Below are 23588 nucleotides of genomic sequence, written 5' to 3'. Positions count from 1 at the left end.
AAGATGTGGTGGGGATATGTTAAGACTCAGGGATTCAGTCAGCATCCTGTAAAAAGTATTTTTTAAATACCATATTTGGCACCCTCGAGACTTAGGGTGGGCAGAGTATCACTCCGCTGCCCCCCCCCCCCCAAGCCTAGTGAGAGGGGGCAGCAAAGTTTTTTTGGATGGAATACAGATCTGCTGAAGATCCAGGGTTGTATAGAAAAAATGGCATGTTCCCACCCTTTTCAGCTGTTATCCCACCACCCCTCCCCCAGATGGACCAGGGCTGGAGGTTTGCTTTAATTTAATTTTAGGGGAGGGGGAGTGCAGCCGTCCTAACCGAACCATTACCAGGTTCCAGGGACCCCATCCCCCTTGGCCGCATATTTTTCAGGGGATATATAGTTATCTTTCTCTGAGGTAAATAGATGTATTTTATCATTTTATGGTAGCAAACATTAGATATTTTGGTTACCACGATCGAGCAGATATTTTGTCACTTGATATTGTGAGATATTTCCACTCAAATCTCGTGATTAGCTCATAAACCCATGCCCACTGTTTGATCTGTGACACAATTATTGTCTTTTTTCAGCTGGATAAGGACTTAGAAGAGGTCACTATGCAGCTTCAAGATACACCTGAGAAAACAACTTATATTAAGCAAAATCATTATCAGGAACTTAATGCCATCCTAAGCATCCGAAACTTCACAGACAGCAAAGGTAAGAAACGTGTGATATAGCTGCAATACCTGTTATTATTGGGGGGGGAAGACCTCTGTACCCAGTAGAGCAACGTGGGGAATTGGGAGGGAATGGTTTTGCCTAATTAGGCACCTTTCATATGAAATGCACAAGATTACTTTAATTGTCAACCTATGTTACCCCATATGTCTTGCCTGATCTTACCATGCTAGATATCACCTAATGTTTCAGCGACATATCCTTAACACTTTGGCCACTACCTATTACCCTTGCTTGGTGCCATGTTGACATCGTCTGGAATCCAGCAAGAACTGTGGTCTCCCTGCCTGGCCTTCCCAACTCTGTGTAATCCCCTCGCAAATTCATACTTTACACACAATGCTTACACCTACCTATAAAATCCCAGCTTTTTGTATATTTTCTATAGCTCCTATTCTGTAATATCCTCTTCTATAATGCGTCTTTAACATTTGCGTCAGAAATGATATTAGACATTGCATGACCCTGCGTCAACTATACATAGGGATTAATTTAGTCATTGTGATTCGTGATCCCTTGCTTGATGTCCCCTACATAGATCATCCTTTCTCCAATTTGTTATCATGTACTTTACTTTGACTCACACTGGGCCCCGGTCCACGCCTGGAAAAAATACAGATTCAATTAATTCTAGGGATAGGGGGCATATAACTGGCACGTTAATTATCCCAAGTACCTGATTCGTTGTTCGTTTTTATTTTTGATTAATATTTAATGTATGTATTGTGTTAACTTGAACCCTTGTTAGGATTCCAGTATTGTTTGTCCATGGTTCAGGTTTTTAGGGCTGCCCCTGTTGTTGTTAATTACTAGTTTGAGTGGCCAACAAATTGACCACATCCAACTTCAAAATTTGATTGTTGATATTATACACAGTTCGTTTGTGTTTGTCTGCAATATTCCTTATGCGGTGGTACTAGACCTAGTGCCCACATTTTTACACAATGGTTTTAACATTTTTTTTCCAGTGGGGAGGACCTTCAAAGCAGTACAGATGAATAGAATGTGAGAGTAGGTCTCCTCGTGTTCTACACATGATGACATCTGCTGTCATTAGTATTATACTATTTGTGAGTGAAAGATTTGAATGCTAGTGTCCACCCGAAATTGGAAATAAAGAATTCTGTCTCTAGGCTTGGATATTACTTCCCAGTATGGTTCGTACTGGGGACAAGGCTTAAACTCTATAAATTTGCCTGACAATGTTGCACTCGTGATGATTTGTGAACTATTCGTTACGACCATGGACCAATATAGTTACTTTATTTCTATGTTGGAGAGGAACAGTTGGCCCACTGGGTTTTCTCTAGATGTCTCAAGCCCATATTAAACAATAAATCACACCCTACACAAGAAGCGAATAGATGTCACCTGCCTATGATGCAAAGTGAGTGCGTTGCGTCTCTGAATAAAAAACACAACAAGGAAATATCCCAAGGGAGAAAACAAGAGATTTGCTGCATAACCCACAATAACATAAAATTGCCAGAATATCAACAATACTATATAAACGTGTATTTTTTTTAAAGTGAAAAAATATATACATTTTTTCAATTCTTTTACTTTTTTTATATATCATAGAACAAATCAGTTTGAGTTGATAGCATGATCTTTTTCAGAATGAGACCACATAAACATAAATGCAACACAAAAATACCCCCCATCACAAGTGAATCAATACAAGAACATTAAAGAATATCAAAGGCATATCAAATTCCACAACACAACTCTCTCATTAAATCAATCATACTTGAGTCATGCCCACACATCTACCATACTGTCAAAGCACACCAGTAACAATGGTGGTTAAGGACAAGAACCACTACACAGGCTAATAGTGGGGTCATGAGCAGAAAAATATTGAAAAGTAAAATATTGAACAGTAGTAAAGAAGTAGTTTTTAACAAACGTAATACAGTGGGTGTCTATGTAGACTATATTGATTACAAAGCATTTGTATGTACATTTTCTTTAATTGAGTAGCATTTTCATAATGTGCTTTATTGGAAAAAGAGGTAAGTTGAAGCTGTTGAAGTAGATCAGGTTCTTTTTGCTCAGTCAATACACCACTAAGTCACTCCTGTCACTGGGTGTGCTGATGTGCGTTTTGATGTCAGGCTTCAATGAAGCCACCACCTTATTCAGGGCACAGAACTGGAAGGATAAAGGTGCCACATGGATGATGGCGGGGTGGAGGTGTAAATAAAACGAGAATCAAGACACCATTCTACAAATAGAAAAAGGAAACAAAGGTTGATGGCAATCTTGTTCCCCAAAACAAAAGGGAATATTAAAGAGCGGACAGATAAAGCATAACTGATAGTGATCTCCAGTGCCTAGGCCACACCTCGTGTAAGAAATTAGAATAGTCCACAGTGTGCAAAGGACGTAGCTCAAGCTAGATAGAAACCATGGAAAGACCGAGAAAACCATGATACCGGATGCACGAGGATGAGGAGAGCAATCCAGACAGGTTCAATAACCGAAACCGAAAAAAAGTGATGTCAAGGAAGAAAGGAGGGTGTGAAGGAAGAAACTGAAGCAGTGAGCAAGACTTACGGGAGAGCAGAGTCAACCAAGGCGCCACAGGCAGGTAATTATCAGCAAATAATGAAGATCCAGGAAGGAAAGATAGGTCGCTGGTATGTCTCAAGCAAACAACAGTAAACAGAAACACCAATTAAAATTTCAGGGAAGAAGGAAATGGGAAAAATAAGAATAGAGCATAAAGAAAAAATACCTTACAAATGGAGTACTATGTCTGCTCTAAAAGTGAAACAAGCAGCTCAGGGCGCGATGAATCCCCAGTCAGGTAAATTATGGTCAGCCGTGTCACGAGACCCAGGAAAGGTGAACCTGTGGAGAATAAAGTAACAATAGGCAGCGCAATCTCACTGATTGAAGTAACCAAATTGGGAGTAGGGTAGGCAACCGAATGCCGTAACGCATTGTGTCCTGTGTGTGTCATTAGAAACGACAAGCAAAAAGAATAGTGCCTATGAGAAAGGTATTAAGGTAAGTAAGCCATGAGAAAATATTGGGGGCCTCGGCAGAATACAGACTGTAGTAATTGAATGCATGTCCGGTCCAAGTGGTATCTTCAAGAGGTATATTAAGCAAGATGAAGATGGTGAGAAGGATGTACAAGGTAGAGAAAAGAACGAAGTAACGAACCCCAACAGGAGCAGCCGCCTTGCTGCTCAGCGCAACACTCAACTGACACTCACCCACACATCTAACACTCCATGGCATCATCACTCATACTAACATTCTACACACATCCACTGGCTGAGCAGCAAGCTGGAAGCAGACACAACACATCTTCCCCTTTTAATAATAAAAGGAAGGAAGATACAAGGAGTGGGCATAATAACAACATTACAATGGAAGATACCAGTAGTAAGCATGTAAATAACATTAGGTATCTCCAGTAAGAACATACCATAATAATGGGCAGACATGCAAAGAGAACATAAAGCACCGAATTATAGAAGATGGAGACCATGCCTACATTGACAAAGAAAAACTGGAATAACCCACACTCTTCTTCCCCCTTTAATAGAAACAACGGTATACAGACAAAATATTGAGTACAAAATATCGAATTACACAAATATCGACTTCAAAATATAGAATGGACAAAATATCGAATGAACAGAATATAGTCATCAAAAATATCGTTTTTAAGGTAAGTAATGTAATATCGATTTTTTATAAATATAGAAAGTCAAAATATCGAAGTATATAATATAGGTTATTAAAATTATCACATTTTTAATATCGAATTTTTTAAAGTGTTTTGTATGTTAGTATGTGTGTACAAAGTGTATATTTTTTATAATTTATTTTAAGTGATTAATTTTATGTTATTTCATTTTTGTGTAATTTAATTCTGTAGCGGGTTGTGGGTTTATAGGGGAATAGGGTGGGAAGTAATTTAATTATAATTAATTAAATATGTTAATTTATTTTGTTGGTATTTATTTTGAATACATTGTTAATTAATTTTTAATTGGTAATTAATTCATTTTTAATTGGTAATTAATTTTTATTAATTTATTAATTGATGATTATGTGAATTTTATTAATTTATTTTCTGAAGCGGGTTGTGGGTTTATAGGGGAATAGGGTGGGAAGTAATTTAATTTTAATTAATTAAATATTTTAATTTATATATTGGTATTTATTTTGAAAAAATTGTTCATTAATTTTTAATTGGTAATTAATTCATTATTAATTGGTAAATAATTTTTGTTAATGGATTAATTGATAATTAAGTGAATTCATTAATTTATTTTCCGTAGCGGGTTGTGGGTTTATAGGGGAATAGGATGGGAAGTTATTTAATTGTAATTAATTAAATGTTTTTATTTATTTAGTGGTATTTATTTTGAATTAATTGGTAATTAAATTTGATTTTTTAATTCATTAATTGTAAATTGGTAATTAATTTGTATTAATAGTTGATGAATTTTAGTAATTAATATTTTTTTAATTGATTAATTATTATATTGTATTAAATTGGTATTTTCCTGTTAATTAATTTTGTATTGGTGTTGATATTTAATTTATATTTATTAATATATAAAATATTTACTTTCTCTACAGTTAAGCTCACTAGAGTGGGAATAGTAATTTTTACCCCTACGCTATCCAACGCTTTCCCTACTGTTGCACTCTCTGGAGTGGGAATAGTATTTTTTACCCCTACGCTATCCAACGCTTTCCCTACTGTTGCACCCTCTAGAGTGGGAATAGTAATTTTTACCCCTACACTATCCAACGCTTTCCCTACTGTTGCACCCTCTGGAGTGGGAATAGTAATTTTTACCCCTACGCTATCCAATGTTTACCCTACTGTTGCAGTTGCTGGAGTGGTTATAATACATTTTAACCTCTTGCTATGCTACAGTAAAAATATTGTATATTTTCTATTAATATGTTAATATATATATGTGTTAAAAAATCAAGTTGTATTTTTATTTTCTTAACTTGAATTGATTATTTAATAATGTTTAAGTTATTTAAATATTTTTAAGTATGTTTTCATTAATTATAGTTATTATTTCATTAATTTTAAAGAATTTTTATAAATTCGATATTTTTATTAAGTATATATATTTATTCAATATTTTTATTCTATATTTTTGTACTTACCTGTTTGTAGATAGGATTTCGATATTTTGTCTTTCTATATTTTTACTTCGATATTTTTTTCGGCTACATTTTTGTATTCAATATTTTTTCAGTGATCCAGAAACAACACAGATTTGAATTAAAATGTAAATCATGTGGAAGGCAGAGGAAGAAGAGAAGTAGGAGATACTTACAAAGTAAGGAGATATTAACAAGGCAAAGAAAGACAAAAATAGCACAGCAATAGTAACACAACACACAGAGAAAAAATGAGTTGACGCTCCTATTCCCCACCAAAATACACCAGTTGGCCAGACCAATGTGGAGATGGCAAGCAGAAACAGCAATTGAAAAAAACAGATAGTACATGATAAAGCCAAGAAAAACACTCTCAAAATGTAAAAGATATGTATAAGGAAAACTCATTTGGATAAAGAAAATACACATGAGAATAATAATGTGACACATGACAGTAATAAAATGTAAAATCAACGCACAGGTACCATGTAAGAGGAAAATACAGACTGTCATAGATCTCATGAATAGGGTATATGTAAATAAAGTACAAAAGTTTAACGTAAAGTACTGTAATATAAATTGTAAGAAACAGAACAAAGACAGCTCTCCAACAGGAGCTTGGAAAGAAAGTACTGTAGCGTTTCTGTAACTGTAAAGTAATAAGCACTGTAATGCAAATTGTACAGCCAATAGGCATTGTAACATATGCCTTAAGGGAAGGCACTGTAAAGTAACGTTAAGTAATGTACCTAGTAAACACTGTAATGGATGTAAGAAACATTGTGAGTGACGAATCCGCAGACATGAGGATAAGACACAAGGCAGGCAATGTAACGTAACATAATGTATAGTAGTGAAGGCGACCTAAAAAATCACGTAAAATGGCACAGTAACGTACAATAAAGTATAACAGTACAAGTGATCTGAAAAGCCACGTAACATAGGAGCAAAATCGCTCATAAATCTCAATAAGGAATTCCATGTGGAATTTGTCATTAAAGTAACGTTGCAAGAATTACTATAATAGGAACAATGAACATTATCCTACAAGAAGTTGAGAAGGAAGCACTGTAATGTAAAATATACAACCAGTAGGCTGTTGTAATAGATGCTTTAAGCAATGTAAATTCTGGCACTCTAAAGTACTGTAACATAATGTATTAACATCGTAGGTGACATGACTATGGCTCATCAATCATAATCAAAACTTCTGGCAGTGTCAGGTAAAGTAACGTAAAGTATTAACAGTGTAGCTGACATGAGTCACTTAGCATACGAGCAATATCGCTCACAAATCTCAATTAAAAATTTCTAAGGAATTTGTAAGTAAAGTAAACTTGCAACAGAACAACAAGAAATTGTAAAGTAAAGTATTACTGCCACTGGACAAGTGTAGCATAAGAAATAAAAATGACAACGCACTGACAATATGTGTAAATTTCATATCGCAGTAAATACATGACAAACTAAAGCATTTTAAACTCTAAGAAAGGTTCCCAGAAAAATAATAAAATAAAACAAATAAAGTGGTCACCGTAGTCATCGTAGTGTGCAGCTGATGCATAAACGGAATGGAACTATACCTTGCTATGAATTTAGAGGAAAGTTGACCAACAAAGGCATCGTCGAGTACTAAACAAAGGTTTTGAAGGACATGCAAATACATGGACTTTTCTTTTTCTAGAACAGATGCAGTGGTGCTAGATGACCGCTGGATGGCACTGTTCAATCATGTCTATACAATCCAAAGTTAAATGTCGGCTCCGAGACTTGAAGTATAGTAATGAAGAAGCCGAGAAGTAAGGAATTCTTGGAAAGATGGAGGCATGTAGAAACTAAAAGAAGGTAGAGACAAGCAGACCACTGAATTCAACGACGTTCCGGCTACATCTGAAGAGAGGATCTTGTGTGGCAAAAGAGACAGGAATGCAGTGTAAAACATTGCGGCAGAGCTTGTGGTGTACATCAACCACAAGATGGAGGCCCACCGACGTGAGAAATGCTGGGTGGCTCCCGGCACGAACATACACCAAACATTGCTGCGCAGCTGTACAGCCACGGAGGGAAGGAGGAACATACACCGAACATTGCTGCACAGCTGTACAGACACGGAGGGAAGGAGGAACGTCACAAAAGAAAATGAGGAGTTATCGCAGGAGCGCGGAGCATAGGTAAGGCTGCACGCACTCTGTGTATACATTCAAATAACAGCAGCGGTTCAACTGCCGTGGAGCTGACACACGGAGTGCCAATGCACAGCTGTTACATAAAGGTCATGAGACTTGCGTAGGTTGTAGTTCGTAGGTTTATTCTTCAGTTAAATTCCAAAGTGAAGCACCCACAACCAGAGCCGTCCAGTCGTGAGGAAGCCAACGTCCAAAGTGACGTGCAAGGAATCCTCACGACTGAAGGACAGGATTCCAGAACCATGAGGAGGTGTCTCGTGCTGCAAGCACGAGGGAGCAAGGGGAGGAAAGGTAATCACGATATATAACATCTTCCCCACTAAGAAGGGAAACAAAGCAAACATACAAATGCAAACAAGAGAAATTGCAAGAACAATGGTGAAAGGGTACAGTGTAAAGCAAACATGAGAAATTGCAAAAACAAAGGTGAAAAGATACTGTGTAAAGCAGAATTACTCTAAAACATAGTCTCTCAATCTGCAGGACAACTGTTTCAAACGAAAAGCCCTTTTGGTTGCCACTTCAGGGGGTTCCTGAGGAATCGAATCATGTGGTAGGGAAATTTCCTCGGAAACGGAGGATTGTTGCACAGCGGAGGTGGAAGGGAGAGTGACGGGGGAAAGGGGACAAGGAGCAGGAGCGGTGTCCGCAGAGTGCGTAGAAGATTCAGCAACGGGGTTAGAGGAATGTGGTTGGGAGTAAAGAAAATCAAACCAATCACAATGCTCAGAATCTGAAGTGGCATGTTCCTTGATGACATGGGCTTGAAGTGGAGAGATCTTGACAAGAGCTCGCTTGTTCCACCATCCACTGTCATCAAGAAGAGCTGAGGTTTTACTAACTTGTGTAACCAAATTTGGAGAGGAAAATTTAGACATACCTTTGGAAACCCTTTTTGGATTTTTGACAAGAACCATATCCCCTTTCTGTAAAGGTTGATCAACAGAATGTTTACCTTGATCAAAACGAGATTTCATTGACAATTGTTTAGCAGACACGTGATCTTGAACAGAAAAAGAAGAATCAGATAAAACAGAATTCTTATGCAACCAACTGGGATTAAGAACGGAATGAACTCTCCTTTTTCTAAGTAGGCTAAAGGGTGAGACCCCAGTGGTCGAATGTGGAGAAATATTGTAGGCCCACACTTTGTCATGAACGAAGGGTAGAGGGTCGAGCCGAGAAGAAATGGCGGTTTGGACACCCTCCTTGATAATGCGATTGCATCTCTCAACAAGGCCATTTGAAGAGGGGGAGTACAAGGCAACTTTGTGATGAAAAATATCGTTACGTTTGAGAAAAGAACACATCTTTTGGGAGACAAAATGAGTTCCATTGTCGGTAACGATGGATTTGGGAAAACCTTCAATGTCAAAAACAGACTGCAAGAAATTAATGGCATTGTCAGTAGAAGCAGAATTGCAAAAGGAATAATAAAGCCATTTGGAATAATAGTCAATCAGGAATTTGAGAATCTTGTGTTCGGAGGGTAAAATATCATAGGGACCAGAAAAGTCCAAGGCTACTTTGTCCCACGGACCAGCCGGTAGAGAGACAGGACATAAAGGTGTGGAAAGAGTCTTCCAATGTTTATCAGAAAGGATGCACTGGGTGCAATTGTCAATCATCTTTCTAATATGAGAATCCATAGAAGGCCACCAGTAAAATTGTTTGATGCGCTGACAGGTCTTAAAGATGCCGAGGTGACCCTGATGAGCAGAGCGAATGATATGATCACGAACAGACTGAGGGGGAACAAATAGATCATTGCGCATGACCATATCATTGACCAAAGAAAGTTCTTCAGAGACATTAGCAAAACCTTTAAGATCAGAGGGTAAGGTTCTACATTCGGGCCATTTGTTGACAATAAAATTCTTAACTTTACAGAGAACAGGATCATTGGCATAAGCTGTATTCCATTCTGCTTCAGAAATGGGTTGACATTCGGCAACTGCATCAATGGTGGCAACAACACACTCAACATCATCATTAACAATTGAATCATCAGTTAGAGACATTCTAGAAAGGCAATCGGCCCTGAAATTTTTACCTCCGGGAATGTGTTTGATGACAAAGTGAAATTCGTGAAGCTTGGAAAGAAGACGAACAAGTCTAGCGGAAGCTCTATTGGAGGCGCTGTCAGAGAGCATGTGCATAAGTGGCTTGTGGTCTGTGTAAATTTCGAACTCGCGACCCCAAATGTAGAATTTGAACTTTTGAATAGCCCAAACGCAAGCCAGGGCTTCTCTTTCAATTGTGCTGTACCTGGTTTCAGCAGGAAGAAGGGTTCTGGAAGCGAAGGCAACCGTGTGTTCTTTGCCCTCAACCCACTGACCCAGGACAGCACCCAAACCAGTAAGACTGGCGTCTACTGTGATAAAGCACATAGAGCCGTCACAAAAGGGGTTCAAAGCAGGTGAATCTTCGATGATCTTTTTGACTTGCTCGAAAATTCTTTGCAAGTCTTGGGACCAAACAAATTTTACACCTTTTCTTAAGAGTGTTCTTAAAGGTTCAACAATTTGAGCATAACCATGAACGAACCTGGCGTAATATTCAGATAAGCCAAGGAAGGAGCGAAGTGCGTCGCGATCCTTGGGAGGCTCAGCGTCACGAATGGCTTTAATTAAATAAAACTTGGGTTTAATGCCATTGGGAGAAAGGGAGTGACCCAAGTATTCCAACTCTTGGACACCAAATTTGCACTTATCGTGTCTAACAGTCATGCCAGCTTTTTCTAGGACTTGTAGCACGGTATTAAGAGTTTGATTATGCTGAAAAGAGTCATTGGCGTAGACCAAGATGTCGTCTTGGTACGCTTGTACGCCAGGGATATCTTGAAAGAGGTTGTCCATTAGTTTTTGGAAAATGCTGGCTGCAGAGGCCAAGCCAAAGGGAAGCCTAAGGTACTTGAAAGCACCAAAGGGGGTGACGAATGTTGTTAACTCTTGGGACCTGAGGGACAAGGGAATTTGGTGATAGGCAGACCTGAGGTCAAGGAGGGAGAAGAATTTAGCCCCACCCAGATTAGCCAATAGGTCATGAATTTTGGGGAGGGGATGACAATCAACGATGATATTATTATTCAGGGAGCGTAAATCGGCACACAACCTAACCTCTCCAGTCTTCTTGCGAACTAGGACAATGGGGGAAACCCATTCAGAGGAATCGCAGGGGGCAATGATTCCTTCGTCACAAAGATTTTTAAGAACACTTTTGAGTTCGTCTCTAGCGCTCAAAGGAAGGGGGCGGACCTTGTGAACGACTGGTTGAGCATTGGGTTTGAGACGAATTTCATGTTTAAAACCAATCACAGTGCCAACCTTGTTTTGAAATAAGTTTGGGAAAGAACTCAGCAAGGAGTCAATTTTGACAATGGGAAAGGAAAGATCAGAAATGTCAAAGTTCCCAGAATCATGACTGGTATAATAGTCATGAGGGATGTCACCTAAAGCAATGGGTTGGTCAGAACCAGGCTTGAGGATCAAGCCCATTCTGGCTAAGTCAAACCAGCCTACGACATCCCTGCCCTTAATGGCAACATAGACTTTGGTGAAAGTGTATCTTCCAAGACAAGCAATGTTGGAATAAAAGAAACCCAACATATCAATGTCTTTTTCGCCAAATGCTTGGAGATGGAGATCAGATTTTGACAGAACAACTTTAGGCCAATTTGCAAAAAATGTGAGATCAGACAAAACGGTGATGGGAGAACCGGAATCAGCTTTAACCTGGAGAGTGATTGTACCGACTAGCAATTCACACAAAGGACTCTTAATTTTGGTAAATTCAAGAGAATCACATTCAATTGATAACATGACATCATTGAGTCTGGAAGAACAAGACTCTACATTTTCCTGGATCTCGATATTATTGACTCTAGTGAATCTCTTGCGACCCCTGCAGACAGAAGGAAAATGACCAATTTTCTTGCAGGAGGAGCACTTTTTACCAGAGGCAGGACACGTGGGAGAATTGCCAAGATGGTTCCTGGATCCGCATCTGTAGCAAATGAGGGGTTTTCTATTTGGTTGTCTTGAAGAACTGTTAACAAGGTCAATGGAAGTGAAGCCAGAAGATTGTTCAACTAAATGAACAGAGGGTTGAGAAATGCTCTCTTGTAAAATCCTAGAAGAATAAGTTGCACGCTCAATTCCCTTGGCAATATCAATAGTTTCAGTTAAAGAAGGATTTTTGCAACTTAAGAGACGCTCCTGGATTTTTTTTGAATGGCAAGCAAATATGAATTGATCTCTGATAGAGGTATCTGTACTAGCATCAAAGTCACAAGTAGAAGCTAAAATTCTAAGTTGAGCGATGTAGTCCTCTACCGATTCATCAATACTTTGTCTTCGTTTGAAGAAGTTATGGCGTTCTAAAACAATGCTAGGTTCATCGTCATATTGTTTATTAAGACGAGCAATGGCTTCTTGGAAAGCATCCCAGTTGTCACCGGATTCACCAGCGGGAGAAGCAACAAGCGGCAAATTTTCAAAAACTTGTTTGGCAGCAACTCCCAGACAACCATAGAGAATGGCAACTTTGCGAGGAGGATCGTACTTAGTGGCATCAATGGCTACTAAATAATTTTCAAAACCTTTTAGCCAATTGCGCCAAGCGAGAGTGGGTTTACCAGGAGTTTGTAGGAAAGGAGCTGGTGTTTGAAACTGTTGGCCAGAAGCCATTGTGTTGATGAAATGAAAGGAGAGCGTGAAATAAAATTGTAAAATGAGAGGTTGAGATGAGTGATAGGCAGAAAGCGTGCCTATCGCTGATGCAAATAAACGTGGTAGGCAATGAGCGAGCCTATCGCTGTGGCAGGTGAACGTGGTAGGCAATGAGCGTGCCTATCGCTGTGATGGATAAACGTGGTAGGTAATGAGCGTGCCTATCGCTGTGACATATGAGCGTGAAAGGCAATGAGCGTGCCTATCGCTGAAGTCACTTGAAAACTGTGAAATGAATGAACATGTTAGGCAGGAAAGAGTGCCTGTCGCTGAAGTTGAAAAACGATTAAAATGAGTAAATGAGGGTTAAGAAAACATGGTAGGCAATGAGCGTGCCTATTGCTGAAGTGGTACTTGAAACTTTGAAAAGGCGATGAAATCGCTGTGAAATTGATGAAAGCGCTGTGAAATTGATGGAAGCGCAGTGAAATTGATGGAAGCGCAGTGAAATTGATGGAAGCGCAGTGAAATTGATGGAAGCGCAGTGAAATTGATGGAAGCGCAGTGCGTGTGAAACGCAAAGCGGTGGACGAAGGCTTTAAAGAGCGCAGAAAATGGCCGCCGGCGTCGTCGTCTAGGAAACAGGAAGACGTGGTTTTCTAAATGCGGTGGAGCTGGTCCTGAAGCGTAGCGCGCGAGTGCGCGAGCAGGAAGTCGGAACGTTGCGCGCGTGAGTGAGCGCGAGGCAGCAACCGACAGGCAGAAGCAGCGCCAAGGAACAAGCTGAGAAACCAAGTAAATTGACGCCGGGAGGCAGGAAATGGACAGGAAATGTGTCCAGAAGCATACGACGTGGTGTAGCAGGAAGCAGACTGGAGGCGAGCTCAGCTGAGGAGGCACAACGAGCAGTGGTCGAGTTTCGGTGAGTAGGCTGGCGGTGGGTGCAGGAAAATCCCGATCGTCGCCAAATGTTACATAAAGGTCATGAGACTTGCGTAGGTTGTAGTTCGTAGGTTTATTCTTCAGTTAAATTCCAAAGTGAAGCACCCACAACCAGAGCCGTCCAGTCGTGAGGAAGCCAACGTCCAAAGTGACGTGCAAGGAATCCCCACGACTGAAGGACAGGATTCCAGAACCATGAGGAGGTGTCTCGTGCTGCAAGCACGAGGGAGCAAGGGGAGGAAAGGTAATCACGATATATAACAACAGCAAATAAAATAAATAAGAAAAAACTCAGTCGCAGCCAGTAGACTTTAGATAGTCGCATCAGCTCACCGGGGTGGCAAATTCTTTCCGCTGTAGGTGCCGGTGAACAATCGCGGCACCAGAGGGCTGATAAAACAAGTATAATGCTCGCACCCCAGCAGGATATCAGGGTGGCAACAAGACTGTGAAGAACAGGGAATCACAGAGAGATATGTGGCACACTTGGGTAGAGGCACATGCAGGAACTGTAGATCTTCTCCCCTGACGGAGGTCACAGGGAAATGTAAAAGGTGAAAGAACCCCTTCAAAATGACTCCTCTTCCAAGGTTACAGTACAAGCAGACAGCAGGACAAGCAGGAAGGCAGCAGGAGAGTAGAAGTAGGCAGCAAACGTCGCTCTTCTAGGAAACTACAGTTTCAGAAACTCTGTCCGAAAGTGGCTGGACAGGAGGAAACAGGACAGTAGGCAGGCAGTAGACAGCAGGTAGAACGGAACTGGCACAGTCAAGTTGTGGGCGACTAGTGGAGGGTCACTGGTGGGTTTCGTAGGGTGCTAGAAAGCCTTAAAGTTCATAAGTAGTTTGTTTGTAGTTACAAGATGCTCGTACCTTGGAGTTTCTTCAAGCGTTTTCCAACATTCAGTTGTTCTTGAGGATTCTTTCCAATTGTCACCAGTGTAGTAATTGAATAAATGTCCGGTCCAAGTGGTATCTTCAAGAGGTATATTAAGCAAGATGAAGATGGTAAGAAGGATGTACAAGGTACAGAAAAGAACGAAGTAACAAACCCCAACAGGAGCAGCCTCCTTGCTGCTCAGCCCAACACTCAACTGACACTCAACCACACATCCAACACTCTATGACATCATCACTCATACTAACATTCTACACACATCCACTGGCTGAGCGGCAACCTGGAAGCAGACACAACACGGACATCTAAAATATAATTAGCCAAAAACATGTCGGTAGAATTAAATTGCTCTAAGCTCCCTATGATAATAACAACAAGGAAGGAACTTAGTCCACTGTACCACAACGTGAAAAAAATGGAAGTGGGTAGGAGTGGGGAGTAAAGGATAGTGACATAATGTAGGCAAATGATGAAGCCCGGTAGGGAAGAGACCCCTAGGACTAAAGTGATGGAGGCCAATAAAATGAAAACCCTTCGACATACTCACCAGCTGGGCCCTGCGGCAGCCTGCAACAAGACAATCCTGGGGCCGCAGCCCCTTCTTTAAAGGGCTGGCACAAGATGAGGCCCCAGAAGACTTCAGGAAGACGGAAAGCGAGGAGAATCTGGCGGGGGGAAGGAAAATGACTGTAGAACTCCGAGAAGGATGTCCAAAAACACAGGTCCACCAGGAACCTACCAGGGGTACGGGTCTGGGCTCTGAAGCACAAGATTATAAGCCCATCCCCGCACTGCGTCAGCTGGGAACATGAAAAAGCTGGAACGCTGAGGGTACTACACAGAATAGGACGAATCTGATTGCCATGTTGAAAAACTCTCCGCCTTCATTTTAAGGCCACAAATCACGTGGCCGGAAGGCTAAGCGATGAAACACCACAACCTCGGAAGAAGATTACTCCAATCAAAGTGGAGAAGCCTTAAGAGTCAGTAATGCAAATCTAAAATAAGGGCTACTGGGCGGAATACAAACAACCCAACAATAACACTAAATATAAAAAGGTACAGTAAAATAATAAAAATAAATGAAAGAAAAGCCACAAATTCAAGATAGGTGGCCACAGAAATTTGCTACTAAAGTCAAAAGGAATATCTCAGAGAGAACCCACAGGGGTACGATATGTTCACATGAGCACAGAATAGAAAATAGGTTAATACCAAAGGACCAAGAATTGAAGAGCAGTGCCAGAGATCCTGGAGCACAGTATAAATAGATGTCGCACACAAAAGGAACCTATAGAGCCCGAAATTAAATAGAGGAGTAGAAGCAAAGATGGAGGAGTAGATACAGCAATGACAGAGCGAAGTATGTGTAAATAAAAAAGAGGGAACCAGTCGGGCACAAAAATCAGAGGGCGTTTAGATGGCTTGCTCCCTGAGAGTAGTTTTGTTGAGTCCTCTAAGTTGGGTATTGAGAAGAAACATCCGGAAAAATTATATTTTTTTGCGAAGTTTGGTATGGTCATGTCCTCTAGCAGATGTAATTTTCTCCAGTATAGTCCATCTGAGGTCCCTGTCTGTGTGTCCTAGATCACGCCAGTGTTGGAACTGGGGAGCAGCGTTTTTTTTTGGTGCAGATATTGGACTTGTGTTCTCCAATGAGCATTCTTATTTCTTTTCCGGTTTCGCCCACATAACAGAGGTCAACTTGGCAGAGAACACAATACACCACGCTGGAGGTCCTGCAATTGGTCATGTTCTGAAGCTCAATGCTTTCGTGTCCAATGCTGATGTGGTCCGATGTGATCGCATTTTCGCATGCGTGGCACGTGCCACACCTGTGGTTGCCCTTGATAGGGTGGGAGCCTGTAATGGATTTCTGGCAGAATGAGTCCTCCGTTTAGGGTTTGGCTGCAACTAAAAGGTTACACAGGTTTGTATTCCTTCAAAGGCAAATGTGGGTTTGGGTAATTTGGGAACATCATCCCTGATGTTCAAGAGATGCCACTGTGAATATATGATTGTCTGATTTTTTTTTTTTATCTAGGTTAGAGTGTCGAGTAACACAGACCAACTTCTCTTCAGTAGTGTTCCTCTTGGGCTCAGACATGACTTCCCTGTTGTAATACTTAACCCTTTTAAAGGAATAGCAAATAAGTCACTTTGGGTATCCGCGAGATACAAACTTGCGTTTAAGAGTCGCAGCAAGCCTAATGAACTCATGGATGTTCTTTCAGTTCCTGTGAAGACGCAAAAATTGGCTAAAGGGAATGTCATCCTTTTGACAGCGCGGATGAAAGCTACTGTAAAGGAGTCGTGTTTTTTGCAGTTGGTTTAGTATAGAGAGACACGGAAATATGTTTATTTTCATGTTCAATCCAGATATCTAGGAATTCAACTCTTTCTCTGCTTTTGTTAGGGGCGAATTTAAGATTGTTGTCACACAGATTGATCCACTCCAAAAATTGATCTAGATCATCCTCTTCGCCATGCCACACGAGGAAGATATTGTCAATGAAGCAATAACAAGATGGTTTATTTTCAAAGAAAGGTGCGATTTCAGTATGAATTAACTGCCTTTCAAAATTGCCCATGTACAAGTTGGCTACACTGGGAGCACAGGCCACCCCCATGCTAACTCTCTTAATCTGTTTGTATAGCTTCAATCAATCAATCAGTCAGGGAATTGTAAGCACACTACTCACCCTTAAGGGTCTCAAGGTGCTGGGGGGTGGGGGGGAGGGGGTCCGCAAATCTGTTTAGCCAAAGAGCCAGGTCTTGAGGGTCTTCCTGAAGGTGTTCAGGGAGGGGGCGCGTCTGATGTCTGCCGGTAGCTCGTTCCAGGTCTTGGCTGCAATGTGAGAAAAGGATCTTCTGCCTGCTCTGACTTTGTATATAGATTGCCATCGAATTCGAAGAAATTTTCATGAAGAACAATTTCCAGACATTGAGTTAGGAAATTGCGATTTTTTTCAACACCAGAAGCAACGAGACAATCGTGGATGACTTCAAATGCCCGTCGTTGGGGCACATTGGTATACAAGACCTCGATGTCCATGGTGACCAATATTTCTCTCTGATTGTTTAATGGGATGCCCTCTATTTTGGAGATAAGATGGCCAGTGTCTCAGATGTATGAGGGTATTTGGCTCACCAAGGGCTTGAGGAAGATGTCTAGATATTGAGATAGGGGTTCTGTGGCGGCACCTATAGTGGACACAAGGGGGAAGGGGCAGGTCCAGGGTATTCATATGGATTATAGGAACCCCATATATGACAGGAATATGGGTGACCAATGGAGTAAGAAATTCAAACTCTTTTTTGCAGAATATGCCTTCCGATTCCGCTCTTCTGCTGATGTCAAATATTCTGATCTTGATTCTAGTTTCAAGGTCTCCTCTAACTCTACTGTAGTGCTCCCGCACATCTAGCATTGCCTTAATTTTGTTTTTGCATGTTGGCGTATCAAACATTACTATACTGCCCCCTTTATTGCAGGGTTTGATGTCACATTTGGTTTATCGTTGAGTTTAAGGAGAGCCATATTTTCCGATTTGGTTAAATTGGGAGGCGGTGGAGAAATGCATTTGGTAACTGTGTGGATCTTCGTGAGGACAGCCTTTTCAAAAATGTCTACCTCCGTCCCAAAAGGTCCAGACTGGGAATAAAGGAGGAGGGAGGTTTAAGGCCAGATACCTCATTCTCCTTGTTGAAACTTCTGTTGAGAAATATTTTTTTTATTTAACTCTACTACAGAATCCAAATAGGCCTCTGTGGAGTTCGAACTTCGAGAGGCCAGTAGAGTGAACAAAGGAAAGCCCTTTGGTAAGTTGTTTTTCAGTATTGGAGTCAACATTTTCAGAGAAAAGATAAAAAATAGGTATGCTGTTCTGGTTCACCAGTATTGCTGTCTCCTCGTTTGTATTTACTGATGAGGTTGTTCCAGATCCACAAAGTGATCCCTCTGTTGGTTCCGGTATCTAGGATGAAAATTGCCCCTCCGGTTCCCTACAAAATGGTTACTGGTATTGGGTCTGCCGTATTGCCCTCTCTTGTTGTTGTACGGATTACTGTGGTTAGATGGACCTTCCCCATCAGAGTTCGTGGTGTTGGGGAAAGTAAGTATCTTCCGACAGGTCCACGTTTGCTGGTCTGGTTGAGAGGTACCCTCTTTGATTTCTGTATAGTAATTTTCTGTCAGAAATGGATATACTCGCTCTTGGGAAAAGAATCTTATGTCTTTTCTTAGTTTTTCAGTTTTTTTCTTTGTTAGTCGCTGAACGAGTCTAATTCTGAATTAACCTCTTCTATTTTCCTTTTGGCCTCATCCAGAGGCTTGTTTTGCTTAAGTTTATCTTCAAGTTCTTCTATTTCTGTGTTAAGTGTGGTCACGATTTACCTAGCTGTTTCGATGATCAGTGTCATCCAGTCACGTGAGCAGTGGTTAGAAATAAGAGCCCACTTCTCCAGGAATTTTCTGATCTCAGTGAATAAACCTGGTATATTTATGCCTCTTAAACCTATTGGAATAATTCCTGCTTTAAGGTATTCCAACATGAAGTTGGCATAAGATTCAGTTCTCTTTGCTTTGTCCTTAAGGTTCAAGAGTTTAAACCAGTTGTCGTTTAGGCCTTTGGACAAAGTGAAGGGCTTGGTACCTGTGGACATCTGTCCTAATAACTTTGCAAAGTCCTCACCGGTGAAGCCAAATGTCTTGGTGCTCTCCATGGGACAAAAGTTGTAGAACTGCAGAATGAGAACAAAGAGAACAGTAACAAAACAAAAAATGAGAAAGTCCCTGCAATAGTGCTGAAGAGAACTGGGCGATTTGATACATATGTTTGCAACTTCCCTGGCATTAAATAGTCTGATAGGAGGCATCAGAGTTTTTTGAGGGAAGATTGTGCATAAGCATAGCACTCAACCCGCAACTTATATTACTGGGGGCTAGTAATGAGTCATTGTTTAGCCAGGCATAGGCATTTGTGTTTTTTTCTCAATGGAGGCTCATCTGCAATGCGTAGCTACGGCATGGTGGGATCCATCTCCACCATCAGTTCAACAGTGGGTTGCTCGTTTAATGCCTATTTATCACTCTGATGCAGCAGTATATGCAAAAAAAGGAATAGGGCCAGAAGGAAAGGGTCCAAGGTCAAGGCTCATCTCATGGGCTGGGTGGGTACACTCGAAGAGAGATAGAGGAACTCTTTCTTTACTTCGTATAAGATGTAGGGATGGTGGGCTTATGGGGGATACTTTGTGTTTCTACCCCTTCTTCAAGTTTTTATTTTGTGTTTCTTTTTTTTTTCTCTTTTCATAGGTGCATTCTATTGGGGAATGACAGAAATACACGTTTAAATGTTTGTTCATTGTACTGATTCGACATGAATTACTTTTTTTTAAGAATCTGTCCACTGGGGGGGGTTAAATGTGACTTATAAAATGACCAATTAAGATCTGTTTTTAAAAAAAAGGAGCTTCCCTTTTATTTCAGTAGTAGATGTGGAGACTTATTTTTTAGCATATTGCTAACACCTTTAATGTTTAATGTGTGTTTGTTGTATGCAGATGGGGAACAGGCTGTTTTAAAAAACCACCTTGATCAAAATCCACCAGCACAGTGGAACACAACAGAGCCTTCCAGAACAAGGAAAGATTCTATAGAAGATATAAACTCTCCCGAACAGTAAGTTTCATGTTTTGCGTTGTTTACTGTTTTCACTATCCAGTGAAATACTGTTGAAATAACTAGCACTAAATGGTTCAAATGTACATGTAACATATCATACTAATAAATAACATTTGTGAAACATCTGTTATATTGCACTTAACAGATCATTAGGTGCTTGCCTCCTTCCCAGAAATACATTAACTTCTATAGTGTGTATAGCGTTCTATAGTATAGCGTGAAAGGGTTCTTTATTTACAAGGCAGCGTGAAGCCACGTTAAGTAGCTTATCGCTGCCTTGTAAATAAGGCTAAGCCCCTATCGCCACCACAACATCAGAAAAAGTGATGTTGTGGTGGCAATAGGAGCTTGTAAATGTGCCCCACAATCTGTTATAATATAGTCACCCCGAAATAATAAAGTATTAATATATTCCCTCTGCTCAATGCATTCCTCAGTTTGCTGTTTAACACCTTGGCTGCTGTAGTTATTTTTCCCCTGTGCTGAAAAATGTAAGCACCAATGTTACATGACGAGCTCAGCTCGTCATCAGCACACGACCACCGTGGCTGATGACGAGCTGAGCTTGTCATCAGCATCGAAGGGGTTAAGAAGAAGATTGAATTCTCAGTGTCCAACTGCCCATCCCACTATGCCCTGCAGTCATTCAACAAAGTTAAGAAATTAAATGAGAGGTCTAAAGTTTTTAAAGGTAATGCCCTGCAAACATAGTTAAACAGATTTCCTTCTTAGATCCGCTGCAAGGAAACAAAATAATATTGAAATTCATATTTGGTTCCTACACAAAGTTAGCACAGGCATATACTTTACCTGTCGATGCACAGACCGAACAGCTAGGGCCTGATTCCCAAAGGTAAAATTAGACCATAGTCTAAGCTAAGACCTAAAGTCAAAGTTTAGACCTGGAGTCTAACTTTAAAACTGAAGTCTAAACCTAGACTTCAGATCTAAAGTTAGACTCTAGGTCTAAACTTGGACGTCGGGTGTAAAGCTAGATTTCAGGCCTACATTTCCCTTTGTTAATCAGGCCCCTAGAGTTTATTGCTAATGGAAGCACAGAAAAAACAAAAACTGGTCATCAGACAGCACACACAAGCATTCCCAGTCTCCAACTGATATCTTTAAATGTTCAATACACTTTCCCTGATTTTCCTTGTTTTTTGTTTGTTTCAAACAAAAGGCACATGTTACTTATTTGGCCCTTAATGTACAACAGATCTAACACTTTTCACATGTCTTTTGAACTGTCATGTAATTCCCACTAATCCGTAGGACCTGATCGCTTGTTGGACAACAGAAACTTTGGGCAAGGGCCTAGAGTGATTCCGGGTATCCCGCAGGATATGTGAGCCTAGAGACCAGCTAGCTCACAGTGCCACCATAAGACCCCTATCCTTATCAGGGAGCCAATAGTTTCTGGCAACCACTGAACATGACAACCCTGACCCCTCAGGGATCGTGGAAACAGATCAGGATCATTTTGCTTAGTCACTCATGCTTATTCGTTCTCTGAGAACTATGCAGAATACACAGTAGGACATTTTCAATATATTATTGAACCAATGTTATTCTTGTATGGAATACATGTGCTGTGAAAATCAGTAGACAGAAGCAGACAAAAGTGATTACAAGCACTGAAAGTGTAAATAGTATATACAGTTCTACCAAGGTGCTAAGACAGTGCATATATGCAGGCATTTAAACAAGGCAGTAATCTGGTGTACTCCTACTATGCAAAACACTACTCTTCTAGTGCCTGCAGTTTGTGTATGAGTGAAGCCAAAGATTCCCCCAAGGGACAATCACCCATTTACCTGGCGGAAAAGAATGTAGGAGCCTGCCTTGTTCACGAACTGGACAACCCCTCAAGGAGATTTCATATCGCTGTGTGGTGTAGTCTCAGCATCCAGGGATCATCTGTGTCAGCTGAGGTCCCTCCTCTGCCAATCTATCGGGATGCTCATTATTTATAATAGAAAGCAGCCTTGTGATGTACGTTAAGATTAGCTGTGTTATGGATATATAGGTAGCTCTGGCACCCCGTGGATGAAGATAGAACAACATTTGTACCTAGAGTGTAAAGAAGCCTTGTACATGATTTTCAAGGCATCGTGATAATGTTGTGCAAAGCTAGATGTTTACACATTGTAGTTTCAGAGAAACTAATCCAACATTGTAATGCACGCAAATATATGCAAAAGGTCACAGACAAAATGTTATTGTGAAAAATAGGACAATGTAAGAAATAGGCTGCTTTGCCAAATAGGACTAACCCCGGAACATAACAGAACGTGATTCAAGGAGTATGCTTCCATTAACATGTTTGTTATATTAAGTATCATAGAATGGAACAATGAGTTAGAGCTCGGAATTGAATATTTTAAAATGTCTCAGCATTCCTAATGCCTTATACATCTAAATAATAAAAATATATTGGCTATCAGTATTTTCAAAGTGTCCAGTATAACAATTCTGTACAGTGTTTTGCCCTTATTATTATTTCACGTATTCCTTGTGAGTGGTCAGGTCTGTACATTTATCCATTTATTCAATGTACTATTCCGAGAAACCTAATAGCCTGACAACTAAAATTGGTAATAAAGGTTGCTAGGTTATGTTTTGGTAAAAGATTAAATAAAATGTACTTTAAAATTTGAATGAGTAAGAGCTGTGCCACTCATATTCTTTTTCCACGTTCTTGAAAAAACTAATATAATATAATGTTACATCATATAATGTGTAATTAACACCAGTGAACCAAGAAGCACGGATTGTGTGGACAAGATAGAAGTTGTACTTTTGGACTAAACAAATAGTTCCCTCTCGATTATACATTTTTCCAACTGAATAATTGGAAATAAATAATGTCCCTTTATAGTGGGCATGACATTTTCTAAAGTCATATTATTATGTTGCTAGACATTGATTTACTACATGATCCAAAGTGATCTTTACAAAGGGGAAAGATGGAAAAAATGGAAAGATTATACTGGGTTTGGGATAATCAGAAGCAAGTCTTGTTTAATGTCCTTTAACAAGATATTATGTTTCATATAACCTTATTTCTACATATCAAACTCCTTTGGATACTACCAACATTATATTTTTTAATCCTACATTGACAACAGGAGGAACGGGCTACGACCTTTATTATATGAGGGCAAACAAGACTGTTCTTAACCTCTTTAACTTATTCACCATCCATAACACTATCGATCATACAACTGCTGGAAAGGCTAGAACTCGTGGTTAGTATATCCAGTGCTGCACTGCAATAGTCGGATCATGTCTCACCAACAGCCGCCGAAACGTGAGGATCATA

At 40.2% G+C, this 23588-nt stretch overlaps 1 protein-coding gene across 1 annotated transcript in view; it reads left to right on the top strand.

Moving 5' to 3' along the window:
- Positions 1-23588, top strand: part of GABBR2 (gamma-aminobutyric acid type B receptor subunit 2) — a 1712046-nt gene that overhangs the window by 1681210 nt on the left and 7248 nt on the right. The window contains exons 17-18 of the mRNA XM_086967412.1: positions 581-710; positions 20146-20263. Coding sequence (XP_086823538.1) covers positions 581-710; positions 20146-20263 — 248 coding nt within the window. The remainder of the gene's footprint in view (positions 1-580; positions 711-20145; positions 20264-23588) is intronic.

This window comes from Lissotriton vulgaris, chromosome 4_1 (genome assembly GCF_964263255.1).
Source record: "Lissotriton vulgaris chromosome 4_1, aLisVul1.2, whole genome shotgun sequence".
In the NCBI taxonomy this organism is placed as follows: domain Eukaryota; kingdom Metazoa; phylum Chordata; class Amphibia; order Caudata; family Salamandridae; genus Lissotriton; species Lissotriton vulgaris.
This window is presented reverse-complemented; position numbering and strand designations above follow the sequence as displayed.